Here is a 25950-nt window from a genome sequence, read left to right as displayed (position 1 = left end):
TGGAACACCGCAGAGGCATACTTGCCAACCTTGAGACCTCCAATATCGGGAGGTGGGGGGTATGGGGTGTGTGTGTGGGGGGTGTGGGGGGGGGGGTTGGGGGCGTGGTTATTTACAGCTAGAATTCACCAACTCGAGTATTTCATATATATTTCATATATATATATGTATGAAATACTTGACTTTCAGTGAATTCTAGCTATATATATATATATATATATATTTATTTATTTTATTTACATAAAAGAAATACTTGTATTTCAGTGTTCCGGTGGCTATCCATTAGATGGCAGTATTGTCCTGTTTAACTTCTCCGTTCATGATGAGTATATCATTTCGGCCACCGTGTTCAATGGAGAAGTCTGTTCTACATATTTACAGGCAACATACACCTTCCCCTTCGAACTGTCCTGGATGAACTGAAATTCTTGTTTCCATTCGTTTGAATTCGTTAGGCAAGCTGTTTATATTGTGGGAAAACGGACGTGAGAACAGGCTGTCCCCACTCAGTCTCAGGTCCACATTGAGCTGGAGGGGGCGTGGCCTCCAGCTCCGGCTGAATACCGGGAGTTTGTCGGGAGAAAATCTCTGCCGGGAGGTTGTCGGGAGAGGCGCTGAATACCGGGATTCTCCCGTTAAAACGGGAGGGTTGGCAAGTATGCGCAGAGGCCACCACAGTGTATAAGTTTTTTTTTTGTTGTTTTACTTTTGTGGCTGTGGTGTAGAGCCCTGTGATGAGGTGGCGACTTCTCCAGGATGTACCCTGCCTACCACCCGAATGCAGCTGAGATAGGTTCCAGCACCCCCCACGACCCCGAAAGGGACAAGGGGTAGAAAATGGATAGAAGGGTGGATGGATGGATGGATGGATGGATGGATGGATGGATGGATGGATGGATGGATGGGCTGTGTGTAGAAGTGGCTGGTTGCATCAGCTCTGCTCTTTTAATGTCCTTTGTGTTTTTTTATGTTTCCCTCTTACACACGTTTATGTGTGCTATGGCTATGAGGTTTTTTTTCTTCCTTGGCCTCAGTCTGGACCCCCTCTCCAGGGTCCCAGGCTTAGACTGAATATTTTTGTTTCTCCCCCCCGCCCCCCAGCTTTTACCTGTTTTTTCACCATTTTTGTAAGGGGCGCCGGAAGTTGGCAGACCCGTCAGCGATCCTGTTCTGTCTCCCTGTAATGTTTGTCTGCTCTTGAATGGGATTGCGCTGAAAATCTTAATTTCCCCTCTGGGATTATTAAAGTATTTCTGATTCTGATTCTGATTCTGATCATGAAACATTGCCGCATAAGTATAATTTTCTCATGAAACTCCACAGTTGCAACATGTCGCTGGCAGAATTCGTGGGGCGCAATCAATTGCCCTGTCACGCTTACTGAGGCCGTTACCATGGCAACTTGAGGGAGGGGGCGGGGACTCACTCAGCAGGGAAAGGATAGGGAGAGACGGCAGGAAAATATTGGGTTTTCTTTTTGTATGAACATTCATCTGTCCATTTTCTACCGCTTGTGCCTTTCTGGGTTGCGGGGGGTGCTGGAGCCTATCCCAGCTGCATTCGGGTGGAAGGCAGGGTACACCCTGGACAAGTCGCCACCTCATCACTCATTTTGTAAAAATGTCTTCTGAGAAAGAAACAGCGACATCTGGTAGTCAGATGAGGCACTGCAACACTTGCCAGGGGGAGGGCAAAGGTCATAAAAGTTGCATTTTTCCCACACATGCCTTGCAGGAATTGTGCTCCGGAGATTGCAGGGGGTGCAATCAATACCGGTTTGTTCCAGATATTTCCGCGGTGCAAGAAGTGTGACTAAACACTGAAAACGAGGGCGACTGAGGAGGGGCGGAAGGGCGTCATGTGACGAGCAGACGTGCCTATATTTGAAATAGGAGAAAGATCAAACATGGAAGGCAGAGGGTATAATTCAGCCTGGCTGGCTGCTTTGCTCACTTTCTTGTCTCACTGCAGGCGCCGATTAAAATTACATTGCCGCAGCAGCAGATTTCATATACAGCAGAGCATGAATTATCTATTAAACATGACACGAGTGGAGTTGCACTGTAGCTCAGGTGTCACCGCGACGAGCAGGTTTGTTGCTATCTGGGCACTTTATTTTTGTCACAATGTCTTTAATGTGTTGTTCATGATTAAAACACCAGCACATGCCTGCAAGCCCATAAATAAAGCATCAATGTGATGTCAAATTAGCTTTTTACTGTTCACACTAACACACTAATGATATTTGCTAGGGGGCTGAATATCACTGGAACCCATTTAGACTTTGTTTTATTTGACTTTAATAAAACAAAGTCCACTAAGCAAAATGTGGTCAAACACTGGCATCTAGCGACAATGTGTGGTATAATCTGCAACATGTGGACAAACACTGGCATCTAGCGGCAACTTGTGGTATTAACAGGAAATAATACTAAATGCAGCAGGCGGAATGTTGCTAGTGAAAATAAATTGAAGAGTGAGGAAAAATGGAGGATAATTGTGGGAGAGAGAGGGTGGTACGAAGGAAGATCGATAGGGAAGGAGAGTTTAAAGTATTTCTAAAATTCAAGGAAGGGCCGATTGCTGTCACTCGATTTCTCTGTGAAAGTATACAGGTGACGTAATGATGGAGATTTAATGATAGTGTGTAAAAGTGAGAGTCAAAGAGAGAGTGTGCTACAACTTACAAACATTTGTAAGAAAGAAGTCATTGTGAGGGGGGGGAAAAAGTCCCATTCAAGAGAGTAACAAAGGGAGTGGAGGAGAATTTGCACAAAATAAAAGATTATTATAGTAAGGTGAGTAGGAAGCTGGAAGAGATAAGGAGAAAAGGTGGCGACTTGTCCAGGGTGTACCCCGCCTACCGCCCAAATGCAGTTGAGATAAGCTCCAGCACCCCCGCAAGCCCGACAGGGACAAGCGGTAGAAAATGGATGGATGGATGTTTAAATATGAATGGAAGCCATGCTAAAGTCATTGAAATTAAAATACCCAGTCTTCATTTTCACAGTTCAATCTGTAAAACTGATACATATGACATTAATGAAAATTCACGAAGTAAGACAATATCAAATGTAATTCTTATATCACACAGACATGGCAGAAAATGTCACATTTTGAAGACGGTAACTCGGTGTATACGTACGAAGAAGGCGCGGGAGTAGAGTTTGTCTTCACCGCACCAAGATGGCCGCCACCGTAGGAAACAAGAATTTTTTATTTTTTTATTTTTTAATAAACCTTTGTTTGTAATCTGCAACATTTACAAACAATCGATAAATAATAATAATCAAAACAAGTACAAAAATAGTACACAAACAGTACAAAACAGCGCCAGGGGGTTGTAAACTCAATAAAGTAACTAAAATACAATGCAAAATATATGTATTAGGGATGTCCGATCATGGCTTTTTGCCGATATCCGATATTCCGATATAGACCAAACCCTTAATTACTGATACCAACAGATACCGATATATACAGTCGTGGAATTAACACATTACTATGCCTAATTTGGACAACAAGGCATGGTGAAGATATGGTCCTTTTTATAAAAATAAAATAAAATAAAATACGATAAATAAATTAAAAACATTTTCTTGAATAAAAAAGGAAGTAAAACAACATAAAAACAGTTACATAGAAACTAGTAATTAATGAAAATGAGTAAAATTAACTGTTAAAGGTTAGTACTATTAGTGGACCAGCAGCACGCACAATCATGTGTGCTTACGGACTGTATCCCTTGCAGACTGTATTGATATACATTGATATGTAATGTAGGAACCAGAATATTAATAACAGAAAGAAACAACCCTTTTGTGTGAATGAGTGTGAATGAGTGTAAATGGGGGTGGGAGGTTTTTTGGGTTGGTGTACTTATTTTAAGTGTATCTTGTGTTTTTTATGTTGATTTAATAAAAGATAAATAAAAATAAACCACCCATCCATCCATCCATTTCTACCGCTTATTCCCTTCGGGGTCGCGGGGGGCGCAGCTACAATCGGGGGGAAGGCGGTGTACACCCTGGACAAGTTGCCACCTCATCGCAGGGCCAACACAGATAGACAGACAACATTCACACTCACATTCCCACACTAGGGCCAATTTAGTGTTGCCAATCAACCTATCCGATACCGATAATTAAAAACCGATACCAATAATTTCCGATATTACATTTTAAAGCATTTATCGGCTGATAATATAGGCAGGCCGATATTATCGGACATCTCTAATATATATGTAACAAAATGTAAAGCCATAGGATCACACAAGTTCCGTAAATAGTTTAAATGTGGAACACAGCATCATAGTTTTAACAGCTTTTTGGTTGTTGGAGGTAGAGAGTGTTTTAAAGTAGAGGTATAATTTTTTTTTAAAGGCACAAAAAACCGGTCGGGTATTGAGAAACTTACATTTATGAATATAAATCGTAGCCAATAGTATAATGAGGTTGCAAAGTTAAAATTCCTATAAAAAAATGTTCATACTGTGTACATCCAAATAGCACATCTTTAAAACAAAGCACAAATGTGTCATGAATATTGTCTAGGACCGGGACGTGCACATGATTATAGAGGGGCAGAGGCTCAAAGTCAGAAAAGGGCAGGACATTTTTTTTTGGTCCTTTACACAATATGGAAATTAATGTAAAATTAAATTTGCTAATAGGAAGCTAACTACTTAGCTGTGTGTCATTTGTAGGTAAAAGTAATTGCCATTTCTTTTGTGTCAACAAATTATTGTCATAATGAGTTAATTCACATTATCATAGGCTTGGAAGACATGAAAAGCAACAAAACACTGGTTTATTATTAGACTATTTTAAAGATAAGCACTTTAATATTGAACATTGAACAGTGCAACATGAACTTTGAAAAAAAATACAAAAATAAATACCCAAATGGAAAAAACTTCAATGTGAAAATCTGTCCTTCTTCCCTTAACTTGATGAAAACACCATCAAGTTGTAACTTGTGGTCTTTCTCACCTAATGCTCAGACTAAACAACTGAAACGCAATACAGGGCCAAAAATATGGACCAGGGTGTTGCTTCTACACTCTCCTCCTCCTCTCTCTCAGGTGTTGCTTCTAAGGTCTCTGCCTCTCTCTCAGGTGTGACACTTTCTGAGGTCTGTGGTCTTTCTTGAATTCTGGTGCTAGTACTTGGTTTTAGCCATGCATTAAGAGGTCTGCTGCCCTTAGCTGCTCCCTGGCGCTCCTTCTCCTTCCTTTTCTGTATCCTTTCTTTTTTTGGCATTGTGTTGCAGGCATAATCAACATGAATCAAGTTTAAATACAGATGGTAATATTCCTAACAGATAACCTACATCTTATATCCCCAGAATGCTGAAATTATTATTATTATTAATAATAATAATAATAATAATAATAATAATAATAATAATAATAATAATAATAATAATAATAATAATAATAATAATAATAATAATAATTATTATTATTATTATTATTATTATTATTATTATTATTATTATTATTATTATCATTATTATTCTTATTATTATTGTTATTATTATCATTATTATCATTATTATTATTATTATTATTATTATTATTATTTTGTTAACCCACACAGTAATAGCAAAGTCACAATAAACTTTATATCTAAACCTCTACTGTGAGAGAAATGTGATCCGCCGTAAACACAGTGCATTTTATTTTGAAAATTAACCCGGTGTTTTATTTTGTATTTTGTACACTACTTCCTGTGCCGCACGATCCGCTCTGCTCTGTGCGGAATTGATGTGCCGTGCTCAGTTGATGCGCCGCGCTCCGACGTCCGGCAAAAACAGAAGCTGACACATTGAATAATAGAATCATTTTTTCTGAAATATTACCCATATTAGATGCTGAATAAGTGGACGGCGACTAGACCATAACTCACGTCTCCTCAGGGGCGCAGTTGGCTCTCTCTCCTCTCACTTACTCACTCACTCGCCCTCTCTCTCTCTCTCTCTCTCTGGCTGAAGCGGCAGGCTCAAACAACCCGGTCTTACAAGAAAAGGCTGTTGTTGTTTTTTTTGTTTTTTTTTTACATCCCTGACAGGAATTTATTAATGTTGTTTAAAGAAAATTTTTTTAAAAAACAACAAAAAAACACACACACACACACACACAGGCAGAGGGCACTTTTTAAGACGAGGCAAAAAAGGGCGGGGGCTCAAGCACCCATAGGGCCCTATGTGTGCACGTGCCTGGTCCAGGATGAAAGAAACCGGAAGTACCTGGAAACGATCAGTTTGCGTGACACGACAGAAAGGTTTGATTGATGATTGATTGAGACTTTTATTAGTAGGTTGTACAGTGAAGTACATATTCCGTACAATTGACCACTAAATGGTAACACCCGAATAAGTTTTTCAACTTGTTTAAGTCGGGGTCGGCAACCCGCGGCTCTAGAGCCGCATGCGGCTCTTTAGCGCCGCTCTAGTGGCTCTCTGGAGATTTTTCAAAAATGTATGAAGAATGGAAAAAGATGAGGGGAAAAAAAATCTATTTTTTTGTTTTAGTATGGTTTCTGTATGAGGACAAACATGACACAAACCTCCCTAATTGTTATAAATCACACTGTTTACATTAAACATGCTTCACTGATTCGAGTATTTGGCGAGCGCCGTTTTGTCCTACTTATTTTGGCGGTCCTTGAACTCACCGTATAGTTTGTTTCCATGTATAACTTTCTCCGACTTTCTAAGACGTGTTTTATGCCACTTTTTCTGTCTCATTTTGTCCACCAAACTTTTAACGTTGTGCGTGAATGCACAAAGGTGAGTTTTGTTGATGTTATTGACTTGTGTGGAGTGCTAATCAGACATATTTGGTCACTGCATGACTGCAAGCTAATCGATGCTAACATGCTATTTAGGCTAGCGATATGTACATATTGCATCATTATGCCTCATCTGTAGCTATATTTGAGCTCATTTAGTTTCCTTTAAGTCCTCTTAATTAAATGTATATCTCATGACACATGTAATATGGCTTTTAATTTTTTGCGGCTCCAGACAGATTTGTTTTTGTATTTTTGGTCCAATATGGCTCTTTCAACATTTTGGGTTGCCGACCCCTGACTTAAGGTGTTGTGTTTGCTGCGCATGCGCATACGGATCTTAGCTCGATTTAACGGTTGTTTTAGTAGCGTTTTTTATTACAGTAAGAGAACACATGTTTTTACTCGACTACTTATCTAGTTCAGATGACATAAACCGGGGGTGTTTTTGTGGAGGACGTTTGAAGAGACGACGACGACGATAATGACGTGTGTTGCAGTTCGCCTTGGACTCTTTCAACGGTCGTCTTTAATCCCTTAATTAGCGCAACGGAAGTCGTTGTGGCGACTTGTAAACACTTTGAACGTCATTCCGCATGATAAAAGTCTAAAGGCGACAGATGCCAAGTCAGCGCGGTTCGTACACAAGGGCTTACCCGCACTGATGGCCTTCAGGTTGTCTCTGCCCGAGGCCGACCTCTCCTGCACCATCTGCCAGGACATCTTCAAGGACCCGGTGGTCCTCAAGTGCAGCCACAGCTTCTGCAGCCCCTGCCTCAAGCAGCACTGGGCCCTCCAGACCGAGCTCAGGTCGTGTCCGTTGTGCCGCAGCCTGTCGTGGGACGAGCCGGTGCCCTCCCTGACCATCAAGAACCTGTGCGAGTCCTTCATGCAGGAGGACGACGTCGACGAGAACGTCGACGAGGACGGCGAGCTGTCCTGCAGGCCCAAGGAAATGTGCCTTCTTCACAGGGAGGAGCTCAAGCTCTTCTGCCTCGTCGACCAGGAGCCCATTTGTGTGGTCTGCTCCAAGTCCAAAAGACACAAACAGCACGACTGCTGTCCTGTCAGCGAGGCCATTGAGGACGTCAAGGTAGGGCGTTACAGTAGAAGAGTAGTCAGTGTGCAGCTTGGAAAGTGACTGTCAACACGCATAGACGTTTTCTGAAGAACTGGCAGCACAGGTGAGCACACCTCTCCATCACCTTTACCTTACTTTCCACGATTTAAAAAAATACATGTTAGAATTAGAGATGTCCGATAATGGCTTTTTTGCCGATATTCTGATATTGTCCAACTCTTAATTACAGATTCCGATATTAATTATTGGTGGTAGCGGGCGTTTATATTGTAGCGGCCCGGAAGAGTTAGTGCTGCAAGGGGTTCTGGGTATTTTATGTTATTACGGTGCGGATGTTCTCCCAAAATGTGTTTGTCATTCTTGTTTGGTGTGGGCTCACAGTGTGGCGCATATTTGTAACAGTGTTAAAGTTGTTTATAAGGCCACCCTAAGTGTGACCTGTATGGCTGTTGCATAAAGCCCTAGATATTATGTGATTGGGCCGGCACGCAAAGGTTTATTGGCGCTCTGTACTTCTCCCTACGTCCGTGTACACAGCGGCGTTTTAAAAAGTCATACATTTTACTTTTTGAAACCGATACCGATAATTTCCGATATTACATTTTAAAGCATTTATCGGCCGATAATATCGGCAGTCCGATATTATCTGACATCCCTAGTTAGAATCCATGTTTGAACCACAGCTCCCTGCCGACTCCAGACTATGATGCTTGGCTGTAGGCAAGACATTGTACTCGTACTTACACAATGTGACAATAATGGCGTTATATTGACACATTTTTTATTGGATAGTACGCAGACTATAGTATATCATATTTTACTTTCTATAGTATTTTCCCTTAAAGGGGAACTGCACTTTTTTGGGAATGTTGTCTATCATTCACAATCCCTATGCAAAACAAGAACAAATTTTTTGTAGGCATTCCAAGTCATTCATTATACGGCAAGTACACTAAGCCGGCAGTGTGTATGTGTGTATAAATCATATATACACATTTAGCTGTAAAAATCTGATATACAGTATACACTACCGTTCAAAAGTTTGGGGTCACATTGAAATGTCCTTATTTTTGAAGGAAAAGCACTTTAAACTAGTCTTAACTTTAAAGAAATACACTCTATACATTGCTAATGTGGTAAATGACTATGCTAGCTGCAAATGTCTGGTTTTTGGTGCAATATCTACATAGGTGTATAGAGGCCCATTTCCAGCAACTATCACTCCAGTGTTCTAATGGTACAATGTATTTGCTCATTGGCTCAGAAGGCTAATTGATGATTAGAAAACCCTTGTGCAATCATGTTCACACATCTGAAAACAGTTTAGCTCGTTACAGAAGCTACAAAACTGACCTTCCTTTGAGCAGATTGAGTTTCTGGAGCATCACATTTGTGGGGTCAATTAAACGCTCAAAATGGCTACAAAACGGACCTTCCTTTGAGCAGATTGAGTTTCTGGAGCATCACATTTGTGGGGTCAATTAAACGCTCAAAATGGCCAGAAAAAGATTACTTTCATCTGAAACTCGACAGTCTATTCTTGTTCTTAGAAATGAAGGCTATTCCACAAAATTGTTTGGGTCACCCCAAACTTTTGAACGGTAGTGTATGTGTGTGGGTCCTTTTTATTCAGGTACACTAATACCAACAGTCACAATATCCTAGGGCTGGGCGATTAATCAAAATATTTTTAAACAAGACATTAATTAAGAACATTTTGTAATATCGATATAATTTATTTCAAGTTAAAATGACCAAACGCCGCTTTGTGCGGTGTGGGCGAGGGCCCGTGTAATGTTGCTCGCAGCTTTATTAACATTGTAATTTGAATGTCAAAAACTTCTCACTCGATTGTCAATGTTGGTTTCACTTTCCAACAAAAATAGGCATAGTGGCCCTCTGTCGATGCAATAATCTTGCTCATTCGGTTTGAAGTCAAAATATTCCCACACTTTGCAATCGTCATTTTTCCTCCTAATTATTTGTATTTTGGGGTGCTTCTTACATTTGACTATGGACTCGCTAGGCTCGTTATCAGTGCATCCTGTGTGTGTATTAAAGCTAACAGTCCCGCCTCTGCCCACCGAGACAAAGATTGTAGATGACTTCGTTCATTTAATTCTGCTATTGAATAAACATGCTCAGGTGCTGAGAGCGATGCACAGAGTGAACCCTCTTGCCCTCTGTTTGAAAATGAGAGACAATACAACAAACACACACAGAAGTGGTTAAGTTGTTAGTTTTAATCTATCGTTCAGTTAATTGATTTATTGACTATTGGCCTATGCCGGGGGTCAGCAACCCGTGGCTCTCGAGCCGCATGTGACTCTTCAGTGCCACCCTAGTGGCTCCCTGGAGCAGTTTTAGAAAAGGATTGAAAATGCAAAAAAGATGGGGTGGAAATACAAACAAACACAACAGTTTGTTTACATGTAAAATCTTCCACTCCTTTGTCTCATTTTGTCCACCAAAAGTTTTATGCGGTACGTGAATGCACAAAAGTAAACTTTGTTGATGTTACTAACTTGTGTGGAGTGCTGATCAGACATATTTGGTCAGAGCATGACTGCAAGCTAATCAATGCTAACATGCTATTTGTATGTACATATTGCATCATTATCGTTTGTTGGTATATTTGAGCTCATTAAATATCCTTTACTTTTATCCTCGTATATAATTTAGTTTTGCATGTCTCATGACACATTATCTGTATGTAATATTGGCTGCATTTCAGATAGGTGTTTGTGTGTCATGTTGTTCCAGACCACTGCAAACATTACCATGTTGTTCCAGACCACAGCAAACATTACCTAGCTTGCCAAAGATTGTAATAAATCTATTAAAAGAAGACAACCTGCCGTTTCCTTTAACTTGGACACACACATCTATACCTTTTGGCCATTAAAACCCAGTAATTTCCAGGAGTTATCTCACCTTCTCAGTAGTCTCTGATTTACTAATGGTTTCTAATTTAGTAAAAATGTGTAGAATAAATATTAAATTTCAACATTTCTGTCAGCGAAGATCTGTGTCAGCCTGCGACATGTTGTCATTTTGATAGTAGGCTATTATAACTAATGGCGACACTTACATCATGTGTAGTCTTCATTATAAGACTTATATACGGCTTTTCATTTTTTACGGCTCCAGACAGATTAGTTTTTTTGTATTTTTGGTCCAATATGGCTCTTTCAACATTTTGGGTTGCCGACCCCTGGCCTATGCACAAGTGCTGCCGGCAATGGAAGAGCTACGGTTCATTGAATTCCGACATACACTGTGACATTGTAAAGCATGCCTGACTGTCAGACATCAACCGCTGCATGTTGACAGTAAATCTATGTTGCTATGTAAGCTTCACACTGACTACTCTGAAGTATACCCAAGCTGAATCTATTTTCTATTGTCCTTTGACGAAATAGAACAAAAATTGTTGGCCTCACATTTTTTTGTGATGACTTCTTCTCTTCAGGCCAAACTGAAGGCAGAACTATGTTCTCTGAGGCAGAGGAAGGACACCTTGGAGAAAACCAAGGGAAGCTTTGAGGACGCCAAGGCACACATTCAGGTGGCTACACCCGCCCCCGAATCCAGCCCCACCCCCACACGGCCGCTTGACGCTTCTTCCTGTCCTTCCAGGTCCAGGCTCAGTACGTGCGCAAGTGCACCCGCGACGAGTTCGCCCGCCTGCGCAGGTTCTTCCAGGCCGAGGAGGAGGCCCGCATGGTGATGCTGCAGAAGGAGGTGGAGGAGAAGGCTCGCGCCATGACGCAGAAGATCAACCAGGCCAACACCAGCCTGGAGTCTGCGCGCGAGTCCATAAAAGCTCTGGAGGACAGGCTGGCTATGACGGGCATCTCCGTCTTTCAGGTGAGGAAGCTGAGGCTCAGAGCGACTTTGCACAAGCCTGCGAAGAAAAGGAGACGGTGCTTTGACGCGGTAACTTGGTAGTCATTGACCACTATCTGCTACTGCACACCCTTAGTCCTGGGTTGATAACACATTTTGCTTGTTGTAAACTTTAAGACTTTCGAGAATTGTTGGTTTACTTCCCTGACCATGACGACATTGACGTGGACTCCTTCCATCTATCTCCCATGTAAATAAGCTGTTATTTTACTGCTAGCTTGCTTAAAGAAAAAAACAGCACCTACTTTAATGTGGGGCGTGCTTTATAAGTTTTGTACAAGTAATAAAGATCTTATTAGAATATCTTAAAGGGGGACTTGTTGGAAGCATATCCATATTTAAGTGTTACTTCTTTCTAAACTCCTATAGTCATATAAAGAATAGCTAGTATTCTTCCTTCTTTTGAGTCTCATAGTAAGGTGTTGGCCTTCTAGATTGGAATGTGTCAGAGTAGAGATAACTCGGAGTAGTCTAAACAAAGAGAGTGGGGGCGAGGGACAGACGGAAGATCACGGGACTTCCGGGGGGTTTGAGCTAGACCGATCTGGACCGGGCTAGGGAACGCTTGGGTGCTGGGTTGGTCTCAGGTTTGTCCTCTAAGCTTTGAGAATAAACTACAAAATACCAACTATTGCCTGGAGATTGAATATAAACATCAGCGTATTGCCATAAAAAGAATCTGGGAGAGACTAGCAATTTGAATTCCCCATTGGAGGAATGCTGGTCAACGCAACAATATAGTGACCTCCAAATTATTGCAAATAAACAATATTATTGTCAACATTATTTTGAGACCAAATTAATAACTGATATAATAATACTTAAGATAGATAGATAGTTTTAGTTTAGTCTAGTCCAGGGGTCACCAACCTTTTTGAAACCAAGAGCTACTTCTTGGGTACTGATTAATGCGAAGGGCTACCAGTTTGATACACACTTAGATAAATTGCCAAAAATAGCCAATTTGCTCAATTTACCTTTAACTCTTGTTATTATTAATAATTAATGATATTTACACTTAATTGAATGGTTTAAAAGAGGAGAAAACAGGAAAAAATTACAATTAAATTTTGAAACATAGTTTATCTTCAATTTCGACTCTTTAAAATTCAAAATTCAACCGAAAAAAAGAAGAGAAAAACTAGCTAATTTGAATCTTTTTGAAAAAATTTAAAAAATAATTTATGGAACATCATTAGTAATTTTTCCTGATTAAGATTAATTTTAGAATTTTGATGACATGTTTTAAATAGGTTAAAATCCAATCTGCACTTTGTTAGAATATATAACAAATTGGACCAAGCTATATTTCTAACAAAGACAAATCATTATTTCTTCTAGATTTTCCAGAACAACATTTTTAAAAGAAATTCAAAAGACTTTGAAATAAGATTTAAATTTGATTCTACAGATTTTCTAGATTTGCCAGAATAATTTTTTTGAATTTTAATAATAATAAGTTTGAAGAAATATTTCACAAATATTCTTTGTCGAAAAAACAGAAGCTAAAATGAAGAATTAAATTAAAATGTATTTATTATTCTTTACAATAGAAAAAATAAATTTACTTGAACATTGATTTAAATTGTCAGGAAAGAAGAGGAAGGAATTTAAAAGGATAAAAGGTATATCTGTTTAAAAATCCTAAAATCATTTTTAAGGTTGTATTTTTTCTCTAAAATTGTCTTTCTGAATGTTATAAGAAGCAAAGTAAAAAAAATTATGAATTTATTTAAACAAGTGAAGACCAAGTCTTCAAAATATTTCCTTGGATTTTCAAAATCTATTTGAGTTTTGTCTCTCTTAGAATTAAAAATGTCGGGCAAAGCGAGACCAGCTTGCTAGTAAATAAATACAATTTAAAAAATAGAGGCAGCTCACTGGTAAGTGCTGCTATTTGAGCTATTTTTAGAACAGGCCAGCGGGCGACTCATCTGGTCCTTACGGGCGACCTGGTGCCCGCGGGCACCGCGTTGGTGACCCCTGGTCTAGTCTTTATTTGAAGGGACAATGCACAGAAACATTAAGCTCAAAGACAGATATGTTCTGTACCAGATTATAGCTAAATAGCTCATTTCCATCTGCAGTCCCTGGCTTCCTAAATTAAAGGGATACAAAAATCATGCATTAAAATTATGACAATAACATCATACACAAGTATTAAGAAAAAAGTTAAGAAAAAAGTTATAAAATGCCCTTTCATGGACACATACTTAATATACAATACAACCACACCTCATTTACATCATCACACAAAAAAAATACAAGCTCTTGTTCACATCGGTCATCATTTGTAAAAACAACCATGATTTTAACAGACACACCTCACAATTTACAACAAAAATGCTCTCATGGATAAACATAGATAGATAGATAGATAGATAGATAGATAGATAGATAGATAGATAGATAGATAGATAGATAGATAGATAGATAGATAGATAGATAGTACTTTATTGATTCCTTCAGGAGAGTTCCCTCAGGAAAATTAAAATTCCAGCAGCAGTGTACAGAATTGAGATCGAATTTAAAAAGTCAATAATGGGGGTATAAATGGAAATAAAATAGAAAATATAACAATAACAATAAAAAATAAAAAGCAACAATAAGAATAAAAATATAACAGTAAAAATAAGAATATAACAAAAGAAACTAGGCAGTAGTGACCATGTTATGAACATGTATTGCACATTATTGCACACAATAATAATAATGCAAGTATGCAATTTCAACTGCTCTGCTCTCTTACATTTTAAGTTAAGTTAAAGTACCAATGATTGTCACACACACACTAGGTGTGGTGTGATTTGTCCTCTGCATTTGACCCATCCCCTTGTTCCCCCCCTGGGAGGTGAGGGGAGCAGTAGGCAGCAGCGGTGGCCGCGCCCGGGAATCATTTTTGGTGATTTAACCCCCAATTCCAACCCTTGATGCTGAGTGCCAAGCAGGGAGGCAATGGGTCCCATTTTTTTAGAGTTTGGTATGACTCGGCCAGGGTTTGAACTCACAACCTACCGAACTCAGGGCGGACACTCTAACCACTAGCCCACTGAGCAGGGGTAACAGTTTAACAGTGTAAGGTTAACGGTGTAATTGGAATGTAAACTTCTAAATATCCAAGTTAATAACTGTCTGTTAACAAAACTTTGCATTTGATTAAAAATCACAACCCAAAGCAATAAAATAGATTGTGTCTCTGTTGAAGGTTTGGGTGACCCCCGAATATACACAACCAAAACAATAAATACAATGGCTAAATAAAGTTATTGTGACCCAAATTATCAAGGTTATCTTTATTATCGTGGTATTGTTTTTGTGTTAGCATTTAAGCTAGCTGGCAAGCTAACGCTAGAACGGGGGTCAGCAACCCGCGGCTCCGGAGTTGTTTTAATATGATTTTTGTAGGAAGACAAACATTCGTAATTGTTAGAAATGCCACTGTTTATGTTATACATGCTTCACTGATGGGAGCATTTGGCAAGCACCGTTTTGTCCTACTAATTTCAGCGATCCTTGAACTCATAGTAGTTTGTTTACATGTACAACTTTCTCCGATGTTGCCACAGAAAAACGTGTTTTATGTCACCCATTTGTCTCATTTTGTCCACCAAACGTTTGATGCTGTGTGTGAATGCACAAAGGTGAGCTTTGTTGATTGTATTGATTTGCTGGAGTGCTAATCGTTTGTAGGTATTTTTAAGATAATTTAAGTATCCTTTACTGATGCCCTCTGTGTATTTAATCTATATTTGCATGTCTCATGACACATTATCTGTATGTAATATTGACTGCATTTCTGATAGTTGTTTGTGTGCCATGTTGTTCCAGACCACAGCAAACATTACCCAGCTTGCAAAGATTGTAACAAACCTATTAGAAGAAGACAGCCTGCCGTTTCCTTAAACTATACCGTTGGCCATTCCGAGCCAGTAAATTCCAGAAGTTATCTCATCCTGTGAGAAGCTTCCATTTTACTAATGATTTCAAATGTTGCAAAAATGTGTAGAATAAAGATTAAAAAATCCAACATTTCTGTCAACGAAGATTTGCGTCAGCCTTCGATAGTAGGCTAATATAGACACTTACATCATGTGTTGCCTTCATTACAACACTTATATAAGGCTTTTCATTTTTTGCGGCTCCAGACAGATTTTTTTTGTTGTTGTATTTTTGGTCCAATATGGCTTTTTCAACATTTTGGTTGCCGACCCCTGCGCTACAAGATCCGTAATTTTATCAACGTGTGGTTATCAAACACGGTTTTTCGATCATTATATTAATCATTAAATTGATCATTATCATTAATACGGTAACCGGCGGGAGTTTTACAGCGGTTATCATTACCAGGGTTTATGTGCATGTATCTGTGTCTCTTGCAGCTCGTAAAAGCGCATGAACACGGCCAGGGCTGCAACAACTAGTCGATTAAATCGATTAAAATCGATTATAAAAATAGTTGTCGATTAATTTAGTCATCGATTCGTTGGATCTATGCCAGGGGTGTCCAAACTTTTTCCACTGAGGGCCGCACACTGAAAAATCAAAGCAAGCGGGGGCCATTTTGATATTTTTTATTTTAAAAACCAATACAATATATGTATAAAAAATATACATTTAGGCCTCCACTCAGGCTTGATACCGGGGACTCCAAAGGGTTTAGGTTAAAAAAAATTCATTATTTAGTATTATTATTATTATTATTCAAAGTTTAAATATCTAGATCAACATTAGGTATATCTGTCAATATAACGGGGTTTTTTTTAGATTTAAGTTGTATGCCCTTTTTGTCAAAGAAAACCCAGTTTTTTATGGAAAAAAAAAAAAAACGAAATATTTTCCCCCAATAAAATTTTAAAGTGGAACATTTCAGATTATATAATAATTGGAGCTCATAAAATAACTCATAACAACATTGATTTTTATTTATTATTTTTTGAGCAATGACACTTAAAAAAAAAAGACCCATTAAAATTATTGGGAATCCAAAAGGGTCCTGCTCAGTAAAGTGTTAAAAAATAAATCGTATTTTGTTTTAAAACTGTTAACACAATAGTCTCGAGATCAACTTCAGGGGCCGTACTTATCAAGCTTCTTAGAATTACTCCTAAGAAGTCTGCTAAGAGTTGACTTAAGAGTAAATAAATTCTTCGCTGAAAGCTGCACTTAAAAGTTAGTTATCAAGCGTCTTACTCACACTTTCAGCGAAGTGTAGGACTGAATCTTAAGTGTCACACTCAGAGCTGAATTACGACATTACTATGTGCCGTAAACGGAATTTTAGGTGACGTCATTTCTGTGTCCATAGAAATGACCAATCACGGAAGGGAATCCGTTGTCTAAGAATAAAGAAATATCTTGGAAATATTTAAGTGGACAATGGGAGTGTATATTTTGACAATAAACTACAAAATAATACAAAACAAACTAGTCCCCGCCGGCACTCACGCTACCGCTCCCTCTCTTCTCTCGCCCACACACTCACTGACGTCACTCACCTCACGGCCACACACATACGCTACTGTCATAACATTTTCTTTCCAATTCATTAATTAGGCAACTAATTTGAAACTGGTGTGGGTGGCTCTATATATACTAGCCCACTGCAGCCACATGCAGAAATCAACAAAGAATCGAAAAGTATTAAATCTGTGACAAAAATAATATCCGCTCTGTCTAAACGATACCGTTTGATCAGCTGCTCGTCATCAAACAAAAACATTTTCCGTTCCCTGAACGTTCGCGCACGTCTCTCTCGCCTCAGTGCCATCCCCTGCTGGCAACTCCTAACCACTTAAGACACCTCTGAAGGTCTCTTAAATATCGTGGAGAGTAGGAGTGATTCTTAGACTTAAGAACGTTGATAAAAAGCTTTTATTCTTAAGTTTGAGAGTAGGACTAAATTTCACAAATTCTCAGGACTTAAGTGTAAAATGGCACTCTAAGAAGCTTGATAAGTACGGCCCCAGATCTATCCGTCAATTATAACTTGTATTGTTGCTTATTATGTTCCTTGTTTGTTCATTTTAGGCCCTTCTTTAAAAAATAAAAAAAAAACATAGTTTTTTACATGGCAAACACAAAATATGCAACATTTTCCCCAAAAAATATCTCAAAGTGGAATATTTAATGTGACCTAATTGGAGCCTTGAATAGGTCAATAATTCATAATAACATTGTTTTTGATTCATTATTATGTTTTAAAGAAAGAAACAGCCTGCATGACAGCTTAGTGTTATTAGTCTCTTTTATACCACTTTTTATGTTTTTAATTTTTTTTTATCGTATTTTTACAATGTGCCGTGGGGCCGTTAGAAAAATTACCTGCGGGCCGCAAATGGCCCCCGGGCCGCACTTTGGACATCCCTGATCTATGCTATGCGCATGCGCAGAGGCTACTTTTTATTTCATTTTTATTTTTTTATAAACCTTTATTTATAAACTGCAACATTTACAAACAGCTGAGAAACAATAATCAAAATAAGTATGGTGTTTTTTTTCAATAAAATACTGGAAAAGATAGAAATGTACACTACCGTTCAAAGGTTTGGGGTCACATTGAAATGTCCTTATTTTTGAAGGAAAAGCACTGTACTTTTCAATGAAGATAACTTTAAACTAGTCTTAACTTTAAATAAATACACTCTATACATTGCTAATGTGGTAAATGACTATTCTAGCTGCAAATGTCTGCTTTTTGGTGCAATATCTACATAGGTGTATAGAGGCCCATTTCCAGCAACTGTCACTCCAGTGTTCTAATGGTACAATGTGTTTGCTCATTGGCTCTAATTGATGATTAGAAAACCCTTGTGCAATCATGTTCACACATCTGAAAACAGTTTAGCTCGTTACAGAAGCTACAAAACTGACCTTCCTTTGAGCAGATTGAGTTTCTGGAGCATCACATTTGTGGGGTCAATTAAACGCTCAAAATGGCCAGAAAAAGAGAACTTTCATCTGAAACTCGACAGTCTATTCTTGTTCTTAGAAATTAAGATTAAAGATTAAAGTACCAATGATTGTCATGTAGTGGATTGTCCGAAGCTTAAGCAGGCAACAAAAGTAGTTTAGTACAACAAATTTATTTACCCATTATCAGAAGTGCAGGTTGAATTGAGTTGGTCGTGCAGACAAACCACAAGTTACTCCGGAGCCAACAAGACACACACAAGCCAAAATCACCCCCGAGTTCCGGTCTTCTCCCATTTTTTATATGTGTGTTGTGCGTCATCGTTCCTTATCAAATGCGTCAATGTCTTGTTTTGCTTTTCCTATCTGTTCCATAACAACTCGAATTCTGTAGACAGTCAACACATTCTATAGACAGGTTGGCACGACTTAATATTCACTTTTGTCCCACAACTGGTCCATTCAATGGCACAAAAATACAAGAGTATTGAAAATGAGCGGACATTCTTAAAAGACAAGAAATATAGGTCAAAAGGTCAGAAATTCTACTACAGTCACACACACACTAGATGTGGTGAAATTTGTCCTCTGCATTTGACCCATCCCCTTGGGGAGCAGTGGGCAGCAGCGGCGCCGCGCCCGGGAATCATTTTGGTGATTTAACCCCCAACTCCAACCCTTGATGCTGAGTGCTAAGCAGGGAGGGAACCGGGTCCCATTTTGAAGGCTATTCCACAAAATTGTTTGGGTGACCCCAAACTTTTGAACGGTAGTGTAGTTTCCATTAATCGATTAATCGAAGTAATAATCGACAGATTAGTCGATTATCAAATGAGTTGTTAGTTGCAGCCCTAAACACGGCCATTATCGGCGCTGCAAAACTTACCGTGTCCGTTTTTCATTTATCGTCGGGTTGCTTCATTTATTGGAATATCGGCCCAGCTCTCCACACCCGTCGGGCCTGATGTTCCGAACGTCAACGAACATGTCCATGCTCGCTTGTGACGCCTCGCTAACACCACACTCTTGGATTTTTCAGAAAGAAAAGCGCTCAATGCCAGCAACTGCCTGGTAAATATGGCTCTTGGTCTCCTGGCTCCTTCATTGTCTCAAAGCCGTCATTCTTTTCTCCTTCTTTCTCCATCCTCAGTGATGTCAGCCTGGTTGACAAGCAGGCGCCGCCGGTGACGGGGGGACTCATCGACGAGGCCAAATACTTGGGCTCGCTGAGCTTCCACGTGTGGCAAAAGATGCGACACATCGTCAAATACAGTGAGTGTTGTTTTTTTTAATGTAACAAAAAAAGGGTCAGCTGTAAAAACGATGTACTTTGTAGCGCCCGTGGTCCTGGACCCGAACACGGCCGCCCCCTGGCTCGTCCTCTCCCACGACCTGACCAGCGTCAGCGACAGCGACAAGCGCCGGATGCTGCCCGACACCCCGGAGAGATTCAACCCCGACACGGTGGTGCTGGGCCGCCAGGGCTTCACGTCGGGGAAACACGTGTGGGACGTCAACGTGGGCGCCAACATGGCGTGGGTGGTGGGCGTGGCTAAGGAGTCTGTCAAGCGTAAGCAGAAGGAGGCGCCGGTGCTGAAGAACGGCTACCTGACGCTCTACTTCTACCAGCAGATGTACATAGCGGGCACGTCCCCCTTGACCAAACTCTCGCTGAAGAAAAACCTGCGCAAGATCCGCGTGCAGCTGGACTACGACAATGGGTGCGTGTCCTTCTTGGACGGCCACAACAAAGCCCACATCTACACCTTCCACTTTGTCTCCAAAGAGAGGCTGTACCCTTACTTCTGGGTGGGCTGTCAGCGCTGCCCCATCAAGCTGGAGCCTGTTGAAGTCTTAGTGAAAGTCATTGCCGACACCTTTTGAGTACCTTGCTATGTCAGCATCCTTTTTATTGAACTTTTATCTGGCCATGGAGAGTTGCCTTATTTCAAGGTCTTAAATACTTCTTACATGTTTCAGATCCAGACTTTTACTATTCTATCATTACCCGCACGTTAGTGATCCACCTACAAAAACTGTGACTGTTGGGAGTATTGATTGAAAACATTAATACTCGTCTTTGTATTTAAATTTATATAAAAATATACTATTATTCATATACAAAAAGATTCAACTGTGTGTTTAATAGAATATTCCAATTAACTAAAATGTGCAATATTATTTTGATGTACTTTGGGATTTATTTGTAGTAAGTAAAATTAAGTCAATTAAAGAAGTTGACAGGCTGATCAAATATATGGATTATTTTTAAATGCACTTATTTTGGAATGGTGCCTATCGTTAAACAAACAATCCTTATGCGGCACAAGAACACGTGTATTTTTTTTTTTGAGGATCCTAAAGATTAAAACGCTTGCAAGATGCGGTTAAGGGCCGTCACCATCGTAGCCTTCAAAGCCTTCTTATACAACGTCAAAACATTGTTTTATGTACACATTTTATATTTATATATATATTTATATATAAACATACAGTACTGGGACACCCCTTCTGCTCATTCAATGGGTTTTCTTTATTTTCATGACTATTTACATTGTAGATTGTCACTGAAGGCATCCAAACTACGAATGAACACATGTGGAGTTATGTACTTGACAAAAAAAGGTGAAATAAACTCGTTTTATATTCCACTTTCTTCAAAATAGCCACCCTTTGCTCTGATTACGGTTTTGCACACTCTTGGCATTCTCTCGATGAGATTCAAGCACACCTGCACTGCAAAAAGTCAAGTGATCCACCTACAAAAACTGACTGTTGGGAGTATTGATTGAAAACATTAATACTCGTCTTTGTATTTAAATTTATATAAAAATATACTATTATTCATATACAAAAAGATTCAACTGTGTTTAATAGAATATTCCAATTAACTAAAATGTGCAATATTATTTTGATGTACTTTGGGATTTATTTGTAGTAAGTAAAATTAAGTCAATTAAAGAAGTTGAGAGGTTGATCAAATATATGGATTATTTTTAAATGCACTTATTTTGGAATGGTGCCTATCGTTAAACAAACAATCCTTATGCGGCACAAGAACACGTGTATTATTTTTTTTGAGGATCCTAAAGATTAAAACGCTTGCAAGATGCGGTTAAGTCAAGTCAAGTCAACTTTATTTATATAGCACATTTTCAACAACTTTTTAGGTTGCACCAAAGTGCTTTACAGGTTAAAAAAGCATGGAGCAAACAAAAAAAACAAACAAAACAAAACAAAAACAAAAAAACAACTAAGCAAAACAAAAAAAACAAACAAAAGAACATAAACAATGTTAAGGGCCGTCACCATCGTAGCCTTCAAAGCCTTCTTATACAACGTCAAAACATTAATGTTTTATGTACACATTTTATATTTATATATAAACATACATACAGTACAGGCCAAAAGTTTGGACACACCTTCTGCTCATTCAATGGGTTTTCTTTATCTTCATGACTATTTACATTGTAGTTTGTCACTGAAGGCATCCAAACTACGAATGAACACGTGGAGTTATGTACTTAACAAAAAAAGGTGAAATAAACTCGTTTTATATTCCACTTTCTTCAAAATAGCCACCCTTTGCTCTGATTACGGTTTTGCACACTCTTGGCATTCTCTCGATGATATTCAAGCACACCTGCACTGCAAAAAGTCAGTGTTCAAAAACAAGGGAAATACAAAAATGAGGGGTATTTTATTTGAACTAAGCAAAATTATCTGCCAATAGAACAAGAACATTTGGCTTGTCAGGACTTTTCCAAAACAAGTAAAAATTGGCTAACCTCAATGAACCCAAAAATACCTTAAAATAAGTATATTCTCACTACTATATGAGTACGTATGTTCTATTGTTTCATTGAAAATAAAACAGCAGAGTCCATTTGGCTGTCATCTGTTTTAATATGAGACACAATTGTGTCAGTCATGATTTTTTTTTCATGCATGAAATAAGAAATTATTACTTTAAAAAAGTAGTTTTATACTTGTGAGTGTTGATGACAGCTTTGCAACACTTGATATTCTGGTTTCAAGCATGTTTTACTCAATATAGCTCATAAAATCTCAGCAACAAGCTGTAATATCTTACCGAGATAATTTAGGACCAAAAACACTCTAACATAAAATCTGCTTAGTGAGAATTGTCTTATCAGACAGAAAATAAGCAAATATCACCCTTATTTGAGATATTTCATCTTAGATTTCAGTTTTTGCAGTGTGTGAAGTGAAAACCATTTCAGGTGACTACCTCTTGAAGCTCATCGAGAGAATAATAATGGATTAGATTTATATAGCGCTTTTCTAGACACTCAAAAGTGCTTCACAGAGAAGTGAGAACCCATCATTCATTTTTACAACTCATCATTCATTCACCGGTGTGAGTGGCACCAGGGGCAAGGGTGAAGAATGCCAAGAGTGTGCGTTACCAGCGTGTACCAGCCCGATGTGTTTATCACCGTAGACGGCTTTCAGACCTACCCCTCCTTCCTCATCAGGTACAAAAAGTTGTCCAACGCGAAGCGGTCCATGTTGGCAGAGAATGCTTCGTTTGTCTCCACAAAGAACGTGAAGCGTTTGATGTACCAGACGTTCTATTTTTAGACATACCAGGGAAAAGAGTACTTTCAGAAGGATGAGGTGTTCGCTGACCTCTTTTAATGTAAGATATAAAAGAGTTACCAGCACCGAGTGGCATTGCTTGGCAACAAAATGGAAAATTGGTGAGGCCTTCCTCCTGCAGTGGAGTGAAAGAGGCTGAGGAAAAAGAGTCCCTTTAAATCAGGGGTGTCAAACGTACGGCCCGTGGGCCGGATCAGGCCCACAAACAGGTTTTATCCGGCCCACAGGATGAGTTTGCCAAGTATAAAAATAAGCGGAATTTTTTTTTTAATGAAAGAAACTGCTGTTCTAAATGTGTCCACTAGATGTCGCAATAGCAATTTGTTTCTTTGTATATGATGGTATATATGTAAAAAAAAAAGAAAACCACATGTTAGTGCACCAGTCAAGGAAAATGATCAAACTAAATAAATAACATCCTGTAATTTGATTTTGATATTTTTTTTGTCTTGATAAATTGAAAATTAACACCAATGAGTTGACTGATGAACATCATCACATCATTTATCCAGAAAGTATAAATAACGACATATAAAGGGGCGGCATGGCATAGTGGGTAAAGTGCCTGTGTCAGAAACCTGAGGTTGCAGGTTTGCTCCCCGCCTCTTACCATGCCGTTGTGTCCTTGGGCAGGACACTTCACCCTTGCCCCCGGTGCCACTCACACCGGTGAATGACTGTTGAATGAATGATAGGTGGTGGTCGGAGGGGCCGTAGGCGCAAATTGGCAGCCACGCTTCCGTCAGTCTACCCCAGGGCAGCTGTGGCTACGAAAGTAGCTTACCACCACCAGGTGTCAATGAATGATGGGATTTTAACATGTAAAGCGACTTTGGGTACTTAGAAAAGCGCTATATAAATCCCAGGTATTATTATTATTATTATTAAAGATGGAATACTATTAACCGCAACGTGTAAGTGTAAAAAAAAACATGATTTGTACATTTTCAGAATGTGCTTGTTCTATTTTTAAACAAAGAAAACAAACTGAAGTTGTCTTTATTTTTAAGTCATCGTGCCGTGATTTTACCAGCCCGGCCCACTTGGGAGTAGACTTTTCTCCATGTGGCCCCCCCATCTAAAATGAGTTTGGACACCCCTGCTTTAAAATGTTTCTCCCTTTAAACCACATTGCACTTTTTGAGATTTTAAAACTATTTTGTTCGCAGCCGACACTCGTTGAGAAAAGTTTTGGTTGTGAATGATTGTAATTATCGACTATTTTAAAGTTATCATTCGAAATGATCTATCGTTCTTGTCCAGTTTAGCGAATCATTTTAAAGTCATTACAATGTTGAGTTTGATTTATTTACATTACAGCATTATCTGGGTTTTTGTGCACCCCACTTTTTGTCTGATTTGGTTTCTGACAAAAAAGATTTCCCCGGTTTTTGTACACTGTCTCATTTATTGTATGGCCAAACAATCTAGTCCCTTGGTGCATGTATCATTCTACATAATGGATGAATCCCACGCGTTAGTGACTCAGTCTCTACTCTTTTTTTTTAATTAATATTTTTTTAATTAAGGACAACTGCAAAAAAAAATATCCACCTTGGGGCCAGAGAAATTTGCAATACCAGCACTTTGATGAGAAGGTGATGCACACTACTGAATTCAAGAAAGATCGGTAACAAAAAGTCTTTAATAAAGGTAACAGTAATGTTAAATGTTCATTTCTATATTTCATCATTTATATGTATTTCACATTGTTTTCTGCATGTAAAAATAATTATTCTCTATAAATGTGTTTTCATTATTTCTTACTAAAATGTGTTTTTGTATGAGTCATTTTTTTGTTGGACCTTTTGGAGCAGATTCCTAACAAAAGCAGAGGTACCACTTTACCGTGAAACACTTTAATCTTCAAGGTGTACCAGCAATGTTTTTTAAAAAGTGCAGTCGTACCTCCGTATACGAGCAGTCTCTCGGCTAATTGTTATGTTTTAGGTTGCGAGCAAACATTCGGGTTACGAGCCTCCCCACCGTTAGATGGCGTCGCGAATGCCACAGTGAACCTCGTAAGATTCGACAAAAACAGCCGGTCTTACTGGGTAACATTAGATCACCGCTGGATATCGACATGACTTTGTTTTTTTCAACCATGGGAAAGAAAAAAAGAGTGAAGGACAGAGCTGAGAAGAAGTGGATGATAATCATTGAAATAAGGAAAGAAATCATGAAAAACAGCAGTGTGAGCGGGTCCCTGCCAGTCTGCACCATACTGAAGCAGAATGAGTAGATCACGCCAGCCAATACGACAAAATATCTCAACGCCGAACATTTATACATGAAAATATGGAGAAGCTGCTGATGGTGTGTTTGACGTAGAAGCAGCCTGAAGATAGATGTAAAAGTCCACTCTGCAAGGTACAGTAAATGCTGTCCATTGTTATTACATTACTTCATAAAACTAATGTCGTTGTTTGCAATACATTCTATTGTATTGTTTTTTATGCAGTTCTTATCAAATATTTGTTTTATTTTTAAAAAGGCATGTTTCATGTTAAAATTGTGCTGTTTTATACATTTTATTGGGTGACGCTGTTTCGTAATACACATTTTTGAGGTATGATCTGGGTCACAGAACCAATTAAACTTGTATACTGTGGTAAAATTCTGTACTGTGAAGCA

General features: G+C 38.9%; 1 protein-coding gene across 1 annotated transcript; it reads left to right on the top strand.

Annotated features, from left to right (window-relative positions):
• Nucleotides 1-7088: 7088 nt before the first annotated feature.
• Nucleotides 7089-24816, top strand: trim35-14 (tripartite motif containing 35-14). The gene is made up of 6 exons (XM_062064722.1): nucleotides 7089-7887; nucleotides 11348-11443; nucleotides 11515-11745; nucleotides 19733-19764; nucleotides 19844-19965; nucleotides 20030-24816. Exons 1-6 carry the CDS (start codon nucleotides 7459-7461, stop codon nucleotides 20575-20577), a joined length of 1458 nt encoding a protein of 485 aa, XP_061920706.1. The 5' UTR covers nucleotides 7089-7458; the 3' UTR covers nucleotides 20578-24816.
• The last annotated feature ends 1134 nt before the right edge of the window (nucleotides 24817-25950 follow it).

Source organism: Entelurus aequoreus, linkage group LG12 (assembly GCF_033978785.1).
Source record: "Entelurus aequoreus isolate RoL-2023_Sb linkage group LG12, RoL_Eaeq_v1.1, whole genome shotgun sequence".
Lineage (NCBI taxonomy): Eukaryota > Metazoa > Chordata > Actinopteri > Syngnathiformes > Syngnathidae > Entelurus > Entelurus aequoreus.
Note: the sequence above shows the minus strand (reverse complement) of the source record. Positions and strands in the feature narration are given on the sequence as shown.